Raw genomic sequence first — 20,062 nt, forward strand, 5'->3', positions numbered from 1 at the left:
TGCCCCTCTCTCGTCAATCCATGTCTGTGGTCTTTAAGATAACTTGTCATGTAAAATTATTTATTTATCTAAGATGCGCCTACACTGAATTTATCTAAAAAATAAAAAAGTCGATATTAAGAAAAAAATTATAAATGGAAGATTATAAGAGAGGGTTTCGCGTGCCAGCTAAAGTTACTGGCGTGCCATGTTTGGCACATGTGCCAGGGGTTGCCCACCCCTGGACTAAGTTATTGTACAGTGGGCCTCAGGGGTTGGAAGTGCTATGTAGAAATTGTTGATAAATGAGTTTAAAGAATACTTAAAATGTTGCCCAATGCAATAAATATTTAACTCATCTCCATAGATTATCATCATGTGCCCGAATATCAACAGTATATAAATATTTCTTTTCATTATTCTGAGAAATAAATTAAATTTGCTATGTTTATAAAAAATGAAAGATACACTTTGAAGCTAAGGAAGCTAATATTTAAAGCAATAAGACAATTTCTAAACTAGGAAGATAATTAAGCTTAGTTCAGACTTTTTCCAACAGCAGATGCAAAAAAATTTCTAGGCAGCTTCCAAATATAGCTGTACTTATTCCATGACCATGGAATAAAAATTTAACGTTTCATATTATTCTTAGGAGTACTATCTTTGTTACATACCATATGTAGAGGACTGAACTGTAAGTTCAATATTTATTAAATTCAAAGTCTGTAAAATTAGAATTACCTCAAAATAATTTAAAAACTATGAAAATTAAAACTGTAAGAAATAAGAAGGTACTGAAAAAATATTTTAGAACATATTGTCATACTGAAAATATACCGAAATATCAAATTCTTTAATTTAACAGCAGGACTCATACTTATTAGTCTTATTGAATGTACAATTTAAGTAATTAGAAATGAATTATCATTATTCCAACTTTTAAATACATTTCCTTTTGTGAATCCTATGTGTTGAAACAGAAGAATTGATACCTGTCCTGTCATAATAAAAATCTAAAATCAAAATTAATTTAAATTTATACCTCTTATTAAAATTTCTTATATTTTAAAAATATTAATGGTATCCTAATATATTTTTAATTTATTACTTTACCATATTCCAAATAGAGCTCATATGATAGTTTTAATTAAATTTCTAGTAGCTTGCAAAACTTTTTATGTAAAGATATTATCTTGAAAACACCAATGACTACAAATAGCATTAAAAATTTTATACATAAATATTAATGAAAGAGTTTATAAACATATTGATAGCTATCTTTATTGAAAATCCATTATGCATCAATTCTAGTGCTAGTTACCTTAGATATACATTGAATTCAATTTTTATAATAAACTTATAAGTAGATTTTCTCTCATTTTCAGGTGGGAATATAGGGTTTAATGACTTTTCCAATGTCTACAAATAAAAAAAACTTATTAAAAAATAAGAATTTAGAATAAAGTTTATTATTTACTAGTAGCCTTGTGCACGGATCCGTGCACCAGTAGCTCTCTGTGGGGCCTGGCCGCTCTTCACTCACTGCCCAGAAGCCCATCCGCGGCCAGGAATGGGGCGATGAGGCAAGCGTTCCACCCCACCCCCCGGCCGCTCTGTGCCCGCTGCCCAGAGGTCCTCCGCAGCCAAGGTGGAACGCTTGCCTCATCACCACAGTGATGAAGCAAGCATTCTTCCAGGCTGCTCATGCTGCCTGCTCTCAGCAGACTCCCTCCCGGGACTGGGGGACTCTGGCAGGGCTGAGAGGACTGGGTGCCGCCATCTTTGTGATGGAGTGATAGTTAATTTGCATACTACCCTTTTATTAGATAGGATTTCTAGATAATAGCAGTGGTATTACTATCACTATTATCATTATTTCTAAATAATTAGAAAGGGATTTTTCTTAATCTAAAATTATTGATCATATATACTCTTATTTATGTATGACAAAGTTCAGAAAAATAACATACTAAATAAAACAAAATAAAATCCTAAATGAAGTTGCTTTTAAAGCAGATACTTTAAAAAATCAACTCTATGAGGAATAACTTTCAAAATTAAGTTCAAGATAGTGGTCTGCCTGAGCCAAAAAATTTGTATTTTTTCCTCAATCTTAAAATTTATAGATTTTTTCTGTCCCTTACAGTGTCTGGCATAGACTGTGTGTTTGATAAACATTAATTGCATTGATGAATGAAGACATGAATCAATGAATGAAACTTTTAGTCAGCAATATGAATGACAGAAATAGTCATTTGGGGGTGTAGACATAAGGTGCATGCATGTGGATAGATATGTCTGTTTCATTAAGATAAAAGGGACAGTCTTATTTGTATGTAAGTATACATACATACTTTGGCTACATACTTATTATATCAATGTAAATTATTTAAAGGCATATAATCTATAATAAAAGCATAATATGCTAATTAGACCAGACAGCCGGATGTCCTTCTAGACGTCCTTTCAGACAAAGGTAGGGCTGTGAGGATCGAGCCCCTTACATGAATTTCATGCATTGGGCCTCCAGTAACTTTCATAAAGAGTAATAAGGATACATGATATATTAAAACATTTCCTAAGCCTATATTAATATATGGATTTTTTAGGCTACAGTAATTTGACTTTCATTAATAAAGTATCTTTCACTTGAAGCAATTGGTGTAATATATAAACCATTAGTGCAAAGGAATCCCATTATTTCATTCTTCCCTTTATCTGAATTTTTTTCAAAATAGTGGAAGGAAAAACTCCCTTTTCTATGTGTCTCCTAAACTCTTGAATTCTCAGGTCCATCATATGTGTAGTTAGAAGTCTCTGATCCTAATATGAAACATAAATCTATAGGAATTTGTCTCTTCACTTGATAGAAAGATAGTCAGAATTGCAGTTTAGAAGAGAAAATAAAAGTTGTATAAAGACTAGACAAATTATGTGTTTCATCTAGGATAATTTCAGAAGAATTAGCTTTGAATGATGTCAATCTGAGAAAGGATAAAATGTGCCATACTTTTCTCTATAAATATATGTTCATTAAATATCATTTTCATTTGACTTCTTTGAAGCTGTGTGTGTGTGTGTGTGAACTTTATTAAGAGCCTCTTTAGTATGGTTATATATCAAAGTTCCTGAAATAAGCTGGTATGTTACCCAAAAATCTGATGAGTTTTTCCTGATCTGGAGAGAGAAAATTAGCTAACTAATTTTCTGACACTAAGTCTAAAAGAGTTTAGATATTAAATTAATAGTACTTATAATTTTTATAGTATTCCTGTGGGGTGGGGAGTGTGTATATGTATGATATTACCTATCATCTATGTATTTATATGTGCATGTATATATTCATAGACATATATATATATAAATATTGCATATACATAAATGTAGTCTATATGTATTACATATATAAAGTATGCCATATACCTTAGTCCTTCATAGAAAAAGAAAGGAAGAGAAAGAGAGTAGAAGGCTATCTAAGACTACGTTATTTCACTCCATGAAGAATAGTGATATGTACTACTTAAGGATTTGTTTTTTTATTCAACTCCAGCTACTTTATCCTTAAAAACAAACAAACAAACAAAAAGCCCAACAGTTTAATAAGACAATATATATCTTAACTTTATGTGGCACTAATTATATGTTTCTAAATATTTATTAATATCTGATGTTCAAAAGATGCAAAGAGAAACACTGCTGAAATTATAACACGGGTAAGATAATATGTCTGTATTTAAACATCTGATTGCATTTTGCTTTATAATCTAGCTATTTTGATCAATGTAGTTAAATAAACTAAAAATTTAGATACTAAGTAGGTTATCCAACTTCAATGTCTATGACTGAGTAAAATAGGTGTTGGTCAGGTATCCTTTTTCCATCGTATTGTCTGCTCAAAAGATTCAAGTAAGTATTTTGCCACACAAAGACTGGGTACAAAACAAACTAATTGATTATTTCACCTAAACTAATAAAAAACAATCAATTTGGCCAAATGCATTCTATCAGTAAGACAGAGCATAATGGTTTCTACAATAAAGACTGCATAAATAATTTAGTAATCAAGAATACACTTTCATTTTAATGTCCCTTTGATTACCAATCTTTTAAAAGTCCTTTTTAAAAATACACTGTCCATCCAAGAAGCAGCACTAAACAATTATATGTCAATGACACTGTCTGGAACACCAAATATATTCCTCATAAATATAGAAATATAATCTTCATATGACATGTGTTTTAGTATATCATTGTGACACATTATTCATTTAACTATTTATTTCAAATGCTTACATGCAAGGAAACTTCCAAATATATGCCTCCAGATTGAGAAATGAAAGGGGCAAATTAATTAATGTAAAACACAAGTACTGTTCTAAATTACTCTCATATAATATATATCTATTCCTTATAAAATATTTTTGAAGAAAGCATGTCTTATCTTTGTTAAATCTTTATGATGTGTCCCAAGTTTACGAAGGAAAAAGTGTCAGGATCTGGGTTTAAGCCCAAATCCATTTTACAATTAGCTGAGATATTTCTCATCCGTATGTTGCATTTAATTTCAGAAGAGAATGAAAAAAGAAATGTGATTATATACTGATTGGTGTAATAAAATCCAGAAAATTAATCAATGTGGAATTAAAGGGAACAGCAACCCTGAAAACAAAACACCACAGCAGATGAGAAGGGTTATTCTTGTTCATAGTCTTGGCTCCAATTTAGTGTAGGCAAACAACAATGATGGCGGGGGTAGGGACAGGGAGGATGTGAATGTAACAAGAAATATTACCATTTGATTTACGCAGGTGAAGTGTAATAATCTCTATTTTGCAAAATGAATGTTTAAAATCCTCTGCTGTTTTAAAATGATCCCTTATTCTATGTAGTCAACTCTGTTATTTTTTAGACAGTTCCTTATTCTGTAAATTAACGTTACTTTTTAGCTTGAGTGAATAACAGGGGAGATAAAGTTAGTTGGCTGACCTTGCTCATTAGCCATCTGATGTAAGGGGCTAATACTACTCCCATACTCTGTGTTCAAGGTTTCAAGCTGCCTGCAAAAATAACTTACACAGAGCTCTTTGTTAAGTCTGCAGGAGGTTCAGAAAAACCCTTATTTGGGAGACAAAAGGGCTAGAAAGATATATAGAGGGGAAACTTCCACCATATTTTGTTCAGAATTTGAGAGAGATATTCTGCTCTGAGCCCACTAGCATAATAAAGATTCCTAATTAATTGGCTCATTAGGCATCCTATGTTATGCTTGCTTATTTACAATATAACACAGGCAATTGTTGTCTTCTTTATTTCGTGTCCACAACTACAGTTTATACCATCTCAAAAATTTTATTTTTTTTATTTTTAAAGATAATTTTATCTTTTACTAGCTATTAAAGCTTTATATACTTCTCACTCTATGTACTTCCATTATTTCACGAAATTGCATTTTTATTCCAATGAAACAATTGTAATACGGTAGAAAAAAATGTTCTTGAGATAATTTTCTTTTAACGTCCTCCTTTTAGCAGAAATATCTTCAGAATACTCTTGTTGCTACATAACTTCCTACTGACAACATGTGCAATGAAACACTCAGGCTATAATTTTTCATACTAAGTGCATTGAAATCTAAGCTCATTAAATTTTCACAAAAATATTTCCATTAATAAAGGAATGATAACTAGAATCATAACAAAAATCTACTATATACTTTACAAATGGTTTCCTTTAATCCCTAAATTCTAGTCATGGTATTCATGGGTGGCTTAATAAATCTTAATAAACATAGAATAAACCACAGATGTAGATAAAACAGAGAATATTATCTGATTTTAATGACATGGATATAATGGTAGATTATTTTACTTTCATATCACCTAAGTTAATTAAGTGCTTTTCAAATGTACATGAAACTAAGATAAAATATAGTAAGATACTGTTAAAAATGCAATTTCCTTATATAATGTATTTTAAAATATCTTCCCATAATATTTAGTTCCCAATAAAATGTGTTCTAATGGCTCACAATAATCTTTGAAACCATTAAAAAGGTTTTTTTTGTTTGTTTTTTGTTTGTTTGTTTGTTTGTTTGTTTTTACTTCAACAGACTCCTTCAGTAAAGACTAGATACAAAAGGAAGTATTTGGAGAAAACATTGAACTTCACTCAGATAGAATTCCCAGAGTTACTCAATCAGGTTATTTAGAACAATAAAATAATAAATTTTTATGGTAACAAATTCCAAGATTTGATTGATTTCGAAGTAAGTAGAACCTTTTATCATAACATTTCAGAAACACTGTCAAAATAAAATATTTTTGTAACTACTGAAGTGTTATTATGTTTGAAGCTCAGAAGCAATTTTATTTGGTGTTTAATACCTTGCTGCTTTCGTGGGTCATAAATCTGAAGCCCAAACAGGGGTGGTCTTTCTCGCCTCAGTAATGTCACCACATTCGTTATCAAATCTAGTTGAAAAATGGAACCATTCATATAATCAGTCCAGAACACATAATTCCCATGATGTGACAGTCCGAAAGGATGGTTCAGCTCTTTCCCACTGTAAACAACCTGTAAAATATAAACACATTGTGAAAGTTCAGAACTGACCTTTAGAAACATAACAAGTATTTAAAGTGGTTTTTCAAATAAATATAACATATAGTTATCCAACTAATAGCTTAACTCACATTTTTTTTCAGTATATTTGAAAAATAGATTTCACAGGGTGAGCATGTTTTACTGTTTCTAGAACTTGTTATTTGAAGGAGACCATTTGTATTTCATTCATTTAAATTCTCTCATATTTGGCTTTACACATATGGTCAAGAAATGAAAATGTTAAAATGACTTTGTCTGACACTCTTCCCTGTGTCTTTTCTTTGGAATATTACAGATTCACATCCTGGGATAGAAATTGACCTGAGTAATTAGTGTCATTGTGTATATTGCAATATTGCTCATCCAATAGCCAAGGGATACAAGGTGATATTAAGACATTGGGAGTGAAAGGGATCTTTCTATTTTAATTGAGCAAATGCAAATTGAAGAAATGTAGGAGATGACAAGGAAAAAGATAAATATTATAATTTTGAACATAGAAACAAGAATAGTAAATAGATAAACTAGGTTAGTAGGCTAATTTCAATTCTGGTTATCTTGATATATTCTTTACATTCCAGTTTTATATTTTTGTTTTTTAAATAGAGCGATCATGTGATAGGTCCTGTTTCCCTTGTAGGGTTGTAGGGAGAAAAAAAGGAATAATACCTCCAATAATTATAATACTTTTTCAGCTTTTGCCATTTATAAAATGGATTGCATACAATATGAAAAAGCATATTATATTCACTTCATTTAATATTAGAGAATTGAGGAAGTTATCAAAATAATGTAGGGTTAGCAGTCCAAATTTTGCTCCTTTTTTCTGAATTCTTCAAAATAAATTTTCATATAGTGAATAATTGAGACAGTTTCTTATTTATTTTCTCACCTCAGTCTAAGCTAAAACATGGGCCATTGAAATGTTATGTCTACTATATACACGTAAACATCTTCAAAGAAATCATAAATATTTATTTAGTATCTGTTAAGTATGTGACAGTTTAAATGGCGATGAATTTTACTGATTTGGAGAAAAATATTTAAAGCACTGTTAGAGCGAGTCAATGACTGAAGTAGTCTTAACTGATTAGTATACTATTTATTTCTCAAACAGAATTCATAATGAATGGCCTTAGCCAATTGCGCAGTCTTCCTTTCCAAAGAAGAAGAACGGAAGTGTAGTATCAAAGACAGCATTTTGATAAATTTAAATATTCCACTTTTCCATTATTTAACTAGACGGTTGAAGTTAGTTTATAATGTTACACATGCGTAGGGAATTATAAGGAAAAACACAGAGGTGATGTTCTCTCAACACTGCCTCTGCCTCTGCCACACAGTCAATGACATTCTCAATTTACCCCTGAATTTCAGAATCATTTTGCAATGATTCTTCCAAAAAGAGGCAAGAGGAAGTTTCTATCTAATCATACCAACAAGCTTGAAGTTCAGTTTATTCTTGTGTTTCCATTTCAGTGGCATGAAGTCCTTTATTTTAAAGGAAATGCATTATAATTGAGTTTTCATAATCTATAGGCTAAATTTCAGCTGCAAAATTTGAAGATGTTTGAATAGAGTAGGGTTGCTTGGTCAGAGCAAACTCATCAAGAATGTAGAATTGCTGCATTTTAAAGCAGCTCGGATACCCTGAGAGCTTCTTGGAAAAAACTCACAAATCCTGGCACACCCCGGTGAGCGGTGAGCGGGCCTGCTCTCCCAGAGGCAAATGCCAGCTGCAGTGGCTGCTCGGCCTCCTCCAGCCACCCCACCGAGACCGCTGGCAGCCACCTCTGAGCGGTAAAAATAAACTTGAAAGTGTTTTTAACACAGCACAACAAGGCTCTGTGAAAACGCAGAAGCCTGCGGATTAAAACCAGCAGCATTTGTCTTTTACCTTCCTGTGAGTTCCATTCAAAAACACCTTTTCAATATGATCATAATAGGCATCACACCAGTATAAGGTGCTGGTGTGAAAGTCCAGAGTTAAACCGTTTGGCCACAGCATCTTTGAAGTCACAAAAATCTGCCGATTGAAGCCATCCATCCAGGCCTTCTCGATCCTTCCCACGCTGTCGTCTATCTCATCTTCCTCCCAGTCTGTCCAGTACATCCAGCTACGACATTACAAACAAGAGCGCACACGTTATTGAAACCAGCCTCTGTACAGAGGGCCACTTCCGCAAACGGGGCACCTCCATAAAATCTAATTACATTTTTTTTTTCTCCCACTTAAATGCATACCCGCCAAAGAGAGCAGGCGGCTGGGAAGTACCAAGGGAAGTAAGGGTGTGTTCAGTGGAGCCCATCTTTTGGACACATTACAGAAAACACACTACCACACTTTACTGGTCTCAGTGATGAAGCTAACAGTAAGTGCCAGATATTGATTTTCTTTGTTGCTGATGGCAAGTTTGGGAAACGGTTTGTGAGGCATTACTAACTATTTTTAAATGCTGTTCATTTTATAAAACATATAATCAACTATGCAATTAAAAAGCCCGTTGACTGGCATGAAAACTCCTTGTACAGTTAATGATCTACCGCAGACTTCATTAAATCTCAGATGAATTATTAGTTTTCAAGGCAGGCAATAGGATTGTCTTTGAACTAAAAGGCACAATCATACTGCGATTGTTTGGCCAGGTCTAATTTTTCTTCCTGATGCAAATTACCTGGTCTTTACGGCTGCTTATTATTACCCCAAAACCCACAGAAGATGATTGAGCTGCACATAAGTTTAATAACAGTAGGTTGACTGACCTTAAGATTCTGAGATTTAATTTCTATCTCAAACAAAAGCTTCTGCCTTGAAGAACAAATCATTCTGTGTCAGCTACAACAGTGGGAGAGGGAATGCTGCCATTCCCTCATGAATAAGGTTAAACCCCTCCACCCATGCTGTTTTAGGGTCATGCGAAAGTGCTGGAGTTATTAAAGTGTAGGCTTTAATTCAGTCACCTCATAAACAAGTTTGTGAAGGGCCAAAGCTCTCCTAAGCTGCTTACCCTAGGAAGACCCTCATTAGATTCTCTACCTCTCACATTCTGTAGACCCTGAAGAATTTCTGAAGTAAGCTGGTAAACATCTGTATCCATGACGAATAATCCTACTGTGATCTAAACAGGCAGATTTGGGACAATTTAGGCTGAAACACACCAATCAAACATTTCTCCCATGAAGCTTTTAAAATTTTTCTTATCTTTATAATTATGTGGATATGCCTTTTTAGAACTGAGGAAGTTTATTAAGATTAGTGAATTTTATTGAGTCAAAATACATTCTGATCCTAGAAATAAACATGGCAATATTTATTTTATGTCCTGTGTGTTTTTTGAGTGGTTTTATTATTAGAGAAAGTTAGGAATAAACAAAGGGGTCATTCTGTTTGCTGTAATCCTATATAGTTAGATATAACTACTCAACTTCAACTATTTAAATCAATTCTGTGAAAGGAAAATGTGCAACTTTTGTCTCCCTATTGATACTTTCATAAAATCTTAAATACAGTTAATCAATGCTCTATTTTTCTTGTTGCCAATTTATAACTTGTTAAAATTGCATTTATCTTTCCCTCTAGCTTTTCTTTTGAACATAGTAACACTTTTGTGTGTGTGTCTCTAACCCAAATTGCACATGCATGTGTACACCTATATATGTACACATAAATGAAGAAGAATGAAGCATGATAACAGATATTCTAAACATACTATGTATTGTTTTATATTTGAAGAAATATTTTTGTGATGTTACTAAGATTATTTTCAAAAAAAAGAAAAAAATTTAAATAAGTGATGCCAATTTGATAGAGACTATATATGCTATCATTATCTTCCTATTTCATTATCTGATTGAATATTATATAGTAAAAGCCTTATAATCACCATCAAATGTGAAGGTTTTTAAATACAGAAAATAGAAAACATAACCTATAAAATAAGCAGAAACAAATATAAACATTGTTATAGGTGGAACTTGGGGTAGCCATCAAATCAAAATAATGTTAAGCTGGCCTTCTGTTAGGACAGCAAGAAAAAAATGTACCTCTAACTTTCAAGGCCTGCTCAAATGCAAGTTTTTGGTGAAGTTTATTCCTAGCCTTTCTGTCAAAACAGACTCTTTCCTTTGTTTCTTGTGACATCTTTTAGTTTTATTATCTATTGCATTTATTTCTTGAATTGCATTTAATGGTGCTGCATAACTGATCATTCCAAAAAAGATAAAAATAATTAAAGGCAGGGATTTTTTTATTATTTATATGTATGCTTGTAATACTAAGCTTGGCTTTGCTGATATTAACCATGTCTCTAAATTAAGTTGTATTATCTGATGGCCAATCCTAGAAATATTATAATCCTAAGAGTTTCTCTGTAATGGAAGTAAAACAAATTTTATTGTTGAAAAAAATCGATTTTGTTGCTGAAATGGTATCTAGCTGTTAACAAGAGGGTGTTATACTATCAGCTGGGATAAGGCTGCACAAGATCCTCTTTGGGGGGAAACGTGAACTGAGCTTTGGACACAGTCGTATGGAGGATAGTTTGAGAAGTGAGAACTGGAAATGTGGGTTTCTAAGTTAGTGATATACATTATGAAATGTGAAATTATTAGGATGAGGGAGTTCATCTGCAATGATCAGCCGGGGAACAATGGCATCCTAATTGACTCCTCCTTCCACTTTATCCCCATTTCAACAATCTAATTAGGCCTGCAATCTAATCCTTTCAGTCTCTCCTGTCTGTCCCCACGTTTCTGTTCCTATTACAAATGCTACAGTCTGCCTTTCATCCCTTTTCAAAGGGAACGCCTAATGGGTTGCTTCTCATATACCTGTCACTTGTCTTCCTAAATCATGAATTGAAAGGTATGGCTTTTATCTTCAAACCTTCCAATTACTCTGTTGTCAGCAAAATAAATTCAAACTTTTAATCACAACATTGAAGATTTCTGCTTATGTCTAGCCTTGTCTCCTACTCTGTTCTTTCACATTCCACCTGCTGCAGCTTTAATGAGGTCACTTCACCTCAGAACGCACGCTGACTTTCCTTCCTCTCAGTTAGCTGTCCTGTCCCTTCAGAGCAGTGACTAACCTTATGACTGCACAGCCCAAGCCCTTGGGACAATTTTGTTAATCTTGGAATCCTTTCACCCAGTAACAATTCTGTATTAAAAACCTCAGTAATTTCTGAGGATCATGTATGTATTTGTTTTATTTAATAGGTAAGTGTGTGTGTGTGTGTGTGTGTGTGTGTGTGTGTGTACACAAGCCCACCAGATTATGAACTCCTTCAGGACAATTATTGTCTTACTAATTTATATTGATCTATATGGTAATCAAAAACATACTTTAATGAAAAATAAATGAATCCTTAACTGACTCTAATTGGTTATGAAGCTTTTGATAAAACACCTCTGACAGAGTAATTTTGTTAACAGGCAATCACAGATTTTCTTCTTCTGTATACAGCTGCAAGTAGATATTATGGTAGAAACAATGTAAATAAATTGTTTTTTCCCCCTGAAGTTTTGCTTAAAGATACACCGTGTTATTTTAAATACAGTTTTCTGAGCTGAAGTTTCTTCTTCATTTTAAAAATTGTATTAGGGTCAAACAAACTATTTGAATAATTAAACTTGTACAGTTACATTTCTATTTCTACATCTTCCATCCATTCTTCACAGCATAGTGAAATTAGTGTTTTTAATATAAACATGATTATATTAATTTCCTATTTTAACACTGAAGACAAAGTACAAAGCTCGCATCCTGGTGGGCAAGGGCCCACTGTCCTTTTCAATTGCACCTGCGTCACCTTCGCCCTTGCTCTCTGCAATCCAACCCCGCTGTTTTCACTTCAGTTTCTCTGACACTCAATCCTCGTCCAACTTAATATCCTCAAATGTACCATTTTCTTTATCTGGAACACTTTTCCTCAGTGTCCATGGCTGAGTCCTTCTCTGCAATGAAGTCTCAGATTACCTGATGGCTCCTTAAAGAGGCCTTTCAGCAAACCGATTTAAACAGGCTTCTACCCTTAGTCTTCACCTTTTTGTCTTCCTCCATCACTTTGGTCTATCTCCACTCCCTCACCTTGCAGGTAACACAAGATGCTTCATAAGGTTAAGACCATTCCTATTTTATTAACCATTATATACCTGGTACAAAGTGCTGGGCATAGTATATCTCTAGGGAAAATATATACATACACACATGTATATATGCACATATGTGTCTGTTTTACAGGTTAGTGCATAAGAATAGTAGTCTATTTGAAAATCCATAGGATGAAAAAGGTATTAGAGTCATTCTTTGTAACACTAGAGGCAAATAGAGGGTTAGTTATAAGGCAATAATCACAGGGGATGCAGATACTGCCTTAAAGAAAAGAAAAAACATATCAATCAGAATTTCCCCCAAATACTACAAACTATGTAGATGCTATAGGTTTCACATAAAATTGGATGCCTGCCTATTAGGGAAGCGTTGAAAGAGATTCCTAAATTTGAATAGAGAGATGGAACTAGTGGCTTCTAAATGTCCTCCCTAATCATATGATTGTATGGCCTCCACGTTGGCATCATCTTCCTGAGCCTCACAATGACCCTTTCATTCTATCAAAAGATATTTTTTCTCTAACAGAATACCGAGAAAGAAGATGCTGTTTTAAGGCACATTTAAAACATCTTGCTTCAAGTAGAATTAGACCGTGTGGAATAAATATTTTTCTCTTACAATTAATATTGGCTTGGTTTAAAGGTCAGATAGGTGACTTGGTTTAAAAGCCCAGGAATAGAGTAGATAATTACAGAATCTACCATACAATCACTGATATTACTTTATAATTATGTCTTCCCGAAACACATACAATGAATTCATTCACTGCTTGGGTGTCAGCCTCAGAGGAAGCACCCGAATTATATTTGCAGCTGTTCTCCAGACAAATAATTCTAGAAAAGGTGACCTCAGCCTATAAGGGAGTCATATGCTTCCTCTTTAATTAAGTCTGTTTTGTATGTTTGTCATAAGATATGAAAAATATTTCTTTGGTGATGCTGTTTTGAAATAGTGAAATGTAAGCCATGGAGGGGGTAAAAAACCACATGTAACAGTTGTATATGTAAAAATATGCAATCTACTCAATTAATTCTGAGATTCTGTTAGGAATTTTCACATTTCTCTGATATTTCTATACGCTCACTATTATATTCAGGTAATGACTCTGAATAAACATCAAAAAGGAATATATTCCCAGGAATTGCACAAAATAGTCCACACTAAAACGAATAGTGCACACGATAAAACGATGTCACGGTATGGAAACTATAGTTATGTCTAAAATTATATGATTACCAATCTAGACTATTAAAAAAGTAGCAGAGTATAGTGGCTATGAATAAAGTCTTGGAGACAAGCGCTGGGGTTTAAATCTACCCAATCTCTCAATAATTAAACAGTCTTTTAAAGATCAGTTACCAATTTCTCCTTCATAAAACAAGGATGAGGTTAGCAAGTATTTCAAAGGATTGTTGTGAGGATTGCAGAACAGTAGCATAGTGACCCATTTAACAAAATGACTGGCCCACACATCAAGTGTACAAAAAAACTGGCTATTTTTGAATACATTACATTTCAATAGCCTTTAAAAAGTTAAATTGCTTGATTCTCTGATTATTTATCTTGGTGTCAGGCTGTCTAAAATGGAGAATCATGGTGCTTGTCTGAATAAATCAAGTAAATATATCCTTCATACAAATGATCTGTTTATTTCAGTTCAATGTATTTTTGACATATTTATTTAGCACATTCTCTAGGGGAGCAAATCGCTAAATAAGTAACTTTTTCCAATCAGACCATTCATGTGTGAATTCACATGTGAATTTTAAAAACAAAACAAATGTATTTAATGTAATTTCCTTACATAAAGCTAATAAAGATCTCGTACCCATTAGCAGGATCCACCACAATCCCTCTGGGGTGGGACATCTCTCCCTCCAGAAGGGTCTTCCGGCTCTGAGCGGCCTTCTCCAGCCTGGCCACGTTTATGGTCTTCCTGGAGCCATCGTTTGTCCAGTAAAGGTTATGTCCAATCCAGTCCACAGCAATGCCTTCTACATTGTCCAGGTCTGAAAACAGCAAGAACATGAACAGGAAAGGAACACATTTCTCAATAGTGTTCACTGCTTATGTTCTGCTTCATAAAGAGTTTAATTAAAAAAGAAATGATTTCTTCATAGTGTGATTTGTGCAGATGTTATCATTCCATAGAATGTTGTTCAATTTTATTTTGAATGCCATTGTGCTTTTTTAAAATTGTATGTTCTTTACATTTATCTCTTTAAAATTGTTTGATGCTGACATTATTGCAGAGGTCCCCTTTGCCCACCTCCTCCCTTGGTCTTCACCAAATTACAGTCCATGCTTATGGAGTATGAATATATGTTCTTTAGCTAATCCTTTCACCTTCATTATCCAGTCCCCTCCTACCCACCTTTCCTCGGGTACCAGACAATTTGTTCCATGTATCTATACTTCTATTAAAGGACACCACTGCAGCTTCTATAAGATATAGGCATTAATAACCCAAAGTAATGTTATAAATATATAATCTTACAAATTCACCTAATGCATACACTTCAGGTAAACTCTAACACTCTGAAAGTGAAGGTTTATAATCTATTATCACGTAAGAGGTGTACAACTGAGGTAAAATTCCAAGTCAGATCATCTCCAATGTAGAGATCTTTAAAAAGGCACTGCTCCTATGGTGGGTCCTCCTTACTTTTTGCCATTTTGTAAACTACCCTCCGAACTCTCTACAGCACAGTAATTGTAGTTCCATGCCTCTATTTCAGCGGTTCTCAACCTGTGGGTCGCGACCCCTTTGGGGGCCGAACGACCCTTTCGCAGGGGTCGCCTAAGACCATTGGAAAACACATATATAATTACATATTGTTTTGTGATTAATCACTATGCTTTAATTATGTTCAATTTGTAACAGTGAAATTGGGGCTCACCACAACACGAGGAACTGTATTAAAGGGTTGCAGCATTAGGAAGGTTGAGAACCACTGCCTATTGCATGAGAAATTACTGTGAACTCCTTTTCTTTTAAAACCAGGGAAGCCTCTTCTTCCTGCATATGAGATAAGGAACTGCAACTTACTGGACAAAGCAAGAGGTAGTACATTGGAGACAGAGCTGTGCATTCGCACTCTATATGGCATGTATTGCCTCATATGCAGATGTAATACAGATTTGATATTCTTTTAAAATATTTTATATATTTATTTTAGAGGGGAAGGGAGAGTGAGAGAGAGAGATAGAAACATCAGTGATGAGAGAGAACTGTTGATCAGCTGCCTCCTGCATGCCCCACATTGGGGATGGAGCTGCAACCCAGGCATGTGCCCTGATTTGGAATCAAATCATGACCCCTGGGTTCATAGGTCAATGCTCAATCATTGAGCCATGCTGGCTATGCACTATTATAACATTCTTTAATTGCACAACCCTTCTGACCTTGTCAAAAAAAAAAGAAAATTTTCTTTTGTAACCTTTCCTGCTAATCAGCATTTGCCCTGACTCAAAATGACTAATACAACATGTGATCTGATCTAACTGAAAATCTCATTAGAGTGAATCAGATATGTTCTCAATTTCACTAAGCTACCTGCTTCATTACCATCCAGTGTGAGTAATTGTCACAGGTTAATTATGTCTATGCTTTAAAAAAGTTTAATTTTATCTTTACTTTATTGACAATTTTATGAGCACTCTCCTACTATGGCATAATGGGAAGATAGAGTAGTTGTTTGCTTTTTTTTTTTCCTATTTGTCATAGTCTGTGGCTGATTTTTATCTTGTTAGTTGGTTTTCAAAAATTGTATTGCATTTGAATTATACTTGAGCATGGAAACTTCCTTCCTCAATAACCTTCTTATTTTTAAAATATTTCCTTTTGACCTCTGACTTGAGACTGTTACATTTTTTTTTATTAAGCAGTTTCAATATTATCTGGATTGAAATTTTGTTTCTGACACTTGGGTAAGCAACTTAGTCCTTTGATTCTTTAAGTATCCATTTGTAAAGTGAGGATAATAGCACCTATCCTATACTGTGATAACAAAGTGTAAGTTAGCTACTGCATGTAAAACAGCATCATGTCTGGAATATTGTAAATTCTCAATATATGTTAGTTTTTATTAATTTATCAGGTAAAAATATTTGATATAAATCCCGGATCTTTTCCTTCTGAGTGCTACTTGATAGAAATATGCTTTATGGTTTCTTTTTAATGATTATTCAATACTATTTTCTGGAATTTTGACTAGTGACTAACTTTAACTAGAAATTGTATATCCAGAGTCAGTTGTGAATAAATAGTAAGAGGGGGATTGCATTGAATTCTAAAAAGCAGAATCTGAGTGGATTGTGCCTAAATTGGGTTGTTTGAGTTGTCTTTGAAAAACAAGCGTTTGAACAGGATAAAGTAGTAGTTAGAATCCAAGTTCTGGGATCACACAGCCCAGGTTCTGCCACTCACTACACTATTTCTCTAACTGAGTTCCTTAGCCTTTCATTCTCCAACTTCCTGATATTTAAAATGGGTGTAATGTTTCCTTACTAGGCCAAGGAAATACACGGCTATTCAAATACAAGAAAGGCATTTGATAAAGAGAAACTTGCTTAGAGTAGATTTCTTCCATACCTTTGGGTAGAGCTCAAGTATTCTACATTCCAAAATTAATAGCACTGTTTTGAGGATTTAATAAATTAATATATGTGAAAGTATTAAAATACGTTTCACATAATAAATATTATATAAATGTTGCAATTGTATCATTATTAGAATAATCTTCCCTTTAGATACCTATCTAATCTGTTAAAATAGCAGTGAAGCAATTAGCCTAGAATATTTCCTAATGTTGCTATTTTTATGTCTGTTTTGTTTGCTTTTTTTTCTGTTCTGGGAAGAATGTAGATGAATACAAATTTTAAAGAAACTCCTAAAAGAGTCTATGTGGAAACTGAGTATCTTTTCAGGCTATGGTTAACATAGAACAGAAGAAATTTCTTTCTTATACTTGTAGGACAAAGCCTGAACAATCAGTGAATGCTTTTCTCAAGAAATTATACATTGGTAAGGGAGGTAGTCTGCTTCCATATCATATGTATAATCCTTTAATTAATCTATAACTTAGATGGAATGCTAAGACACATAGAGTACCTGTTTTATGTACATTTGATGTTTTATTCAAGTGGGTTTGCTTGGGGTCGGCCTGAGATTGACTATTGAAAACTCTATGCCCAACATTCTTCAACATGGTGATCAGGACATATGGTTTCAGACAATGTCTGTGAACAACATAGATACTACTTGCTAGCCCAAAGGAACACATGCATATTCAAATGCAAGAAAGTTGTTTGATAAAAAGAAACTTAGTAAAAACAGATTTTTTTTTTGATACCGTTGGGTAGAGTTCAAGTATTCTACATTCCAAATTCAACACTTGCATCTATGTTGCTGTTATTATTATTACTATTACATATCTAATAGCAAATATCCATTTTCGTTTGTCAATGGGCAAGGACTCTCAACATGTTTGTTTTTTTTTTTAAGAGAAAAACTCTAGTAGATAATTCATATTAAAAAAAAGACTTTTTCATGTAGTCTGTAAATACTTAAGATAAGTATATTATTTTGGCTCAAATTATTAAAAAATATTCCTTTTAAACATTATTCTATAAAAATAACTTTTACAGACATAATATACAAATGGATATTTTAAAACATACATCTCATCAAAAGCTATACTTAAGTGAAAAATTATCAAAGATATCGATGTTATTTCCTACAATTGATACCTACCACTAAGGAAATAAGGATGAATAAGATATAATAAGAAAATACATATAAATTAAAGAGAATAATTATGTAATTATTTTAAAAATAAATAAGAATTATTTAAACATTTAAAACAAACATATAATTTATTTAAAGACTTAAAACTAATAAGACAGAAAAAGTAATTTAAATTAATTTAAAAACTTGGATTAGAAAATAAGCACTTTAAAAAAAGTGTAGAAAAGCCTTTTTCTAAAACTAAAATATCATTTTAGGTCTGATTTTTTGATACTACATATTTATGGAAAAATAAGAGAATTAAAGTTTTATGTATTAAAAATACAATCTTCCACTTTTAAAAATGGATCTAAGATTTTTTTTTAAAAAAATCAACAAAAAGGCTGTGAGCAGTGGTCTCAGTATTAAGGTGTATAAGCTGTATATCCAGAGTAATACATGTCTTAATGATTTACAGTACAATTTAATTAACATAATAAGGAATTAATTGGAAATCATACACCACAATTTCCATGGTAAAAGCCCAGTGCCTGCATTTTTCTAAGGTACTCATGTTTTTCTATCCTTAGTATGAATATTACGTTTCTGTGTTGGAATCAAGTATTGGAAAAGTGGCTGCAAGAGTGTAGGGTGTGGGCACATGCCTTAAATAACTGCATGTGCAGTGTGCATGGAGATAAGCCTCAGACCGGGGATGCAGTAGCTTGCCTCAGAGTCAGCACTTGGACAGCTCCCCTGCCTCAAATTCGTGTAGTTCAATTAATACAGATTCTCTTTGTACATTTCAATATGGACTGAGGCATCCGCTCTTAAGTATATGACAGGAATGAATTAAACTGATTTAATTAGTAATGTGGCAGTAAAATTTGCCCGCTGAATTTTTTATCTCATGAGGTTACAGAAGTCTTTGGTCACAATGAAGTTTCCTGTATCATCTGTTCCCAAAGGCCAACTGAGACTAATGTTGTCATCCTCATTCTCATTCCAAGTCCCTTCTCAGGTCAGTTATTAGGTCAAGGAAGGGCAATACACAAGCTACTCTCAATCAGAACAATATACTTCACTGCTATATTTAAAGAAATATGTAAAGTACATGTAAGGGTCTTAGTTTTCAGATGAACAAAATATATGAAAACAAAATATATGAAACCAATATATGAAGAGTGGTTTTCTTCTATTATCAAAAGCAAATGGTCAGTTTCAATTTGGGGGAAGGGTAATGCAGATTGTCTATAACATTTCATCTTTGATGCAGTGATGAGCATATTAGAGTAAAGAGAGTGCCACACATGCATTATAGTCACCAGTAAAATAATCGCATGATCAAAATGAAAGGTTTTAAGAACTGCTAAGAAATAAATTTTACCCTACTTTTAAGCCAACAAGTTAGCCCATTATGGTTTCAAGGATGAAGATAAATGATGCAACGCTTGTAGATCAGGTATAAAGGATTGTATTACTCATGGCCCAGCAAGCAGAGTAGTTATCAGCAGATTGGTGTTCATTCCCTTTATTCCAAAGTCCCAGGGAAATGAGTGGAATGGACCCATATGGATGCCTTCACAAAGAGCATTGCATTAGAGCAGAATTCTGAATTTAGGATATATATATATATA

General features: G+C 33.4%; 1 protein-coding gene across 1 annotated transcript in view; it reads right to left on the reverse strand.

Moving 5' to 3' along the window:
- The window catches only part of LOC102765528 (low-density lipoprotein receptor-related protein 1B-like), a 95,516-nt gene that overhangs the window by 38,087 nt on the left and 37,367 nt on the right, over positions 1-20,062 (reverse strand). Inside the window, exons 6-8 of the mRNA XM_006768654.2 lie at positions 14,526-14,706; positions 8,480-8,699; positions 6,363-6,552 (exon numbers count right to left, since the gene is read on the reverse strand). Coding sequence (XP_006768717.2) covers positions 6,363-6,552; positions 8,480-8,699; positions 14,526-14,706 — 591 coding nt within the window. The remainder of the gene's footprint in view (positions 1-6,362; positions 6,553-8,479; positions 8,700-14,525; positions 14,707-20,062) is intronic.

This window comes from Myotis davidii, unplaced genomic scaffold, assembly GCF_000327345.1.
Source record: "Myotis davidii unplaced genomic scaffold, ASM32734v1 scaffold560, whole genome shotgun sequence".
Lineage (NCBI taxonomy): Eukaryota > Metazoa > Chordata > Mammalia > Chiroptera > Vespertilionidae > Myotis > Myotis davidii.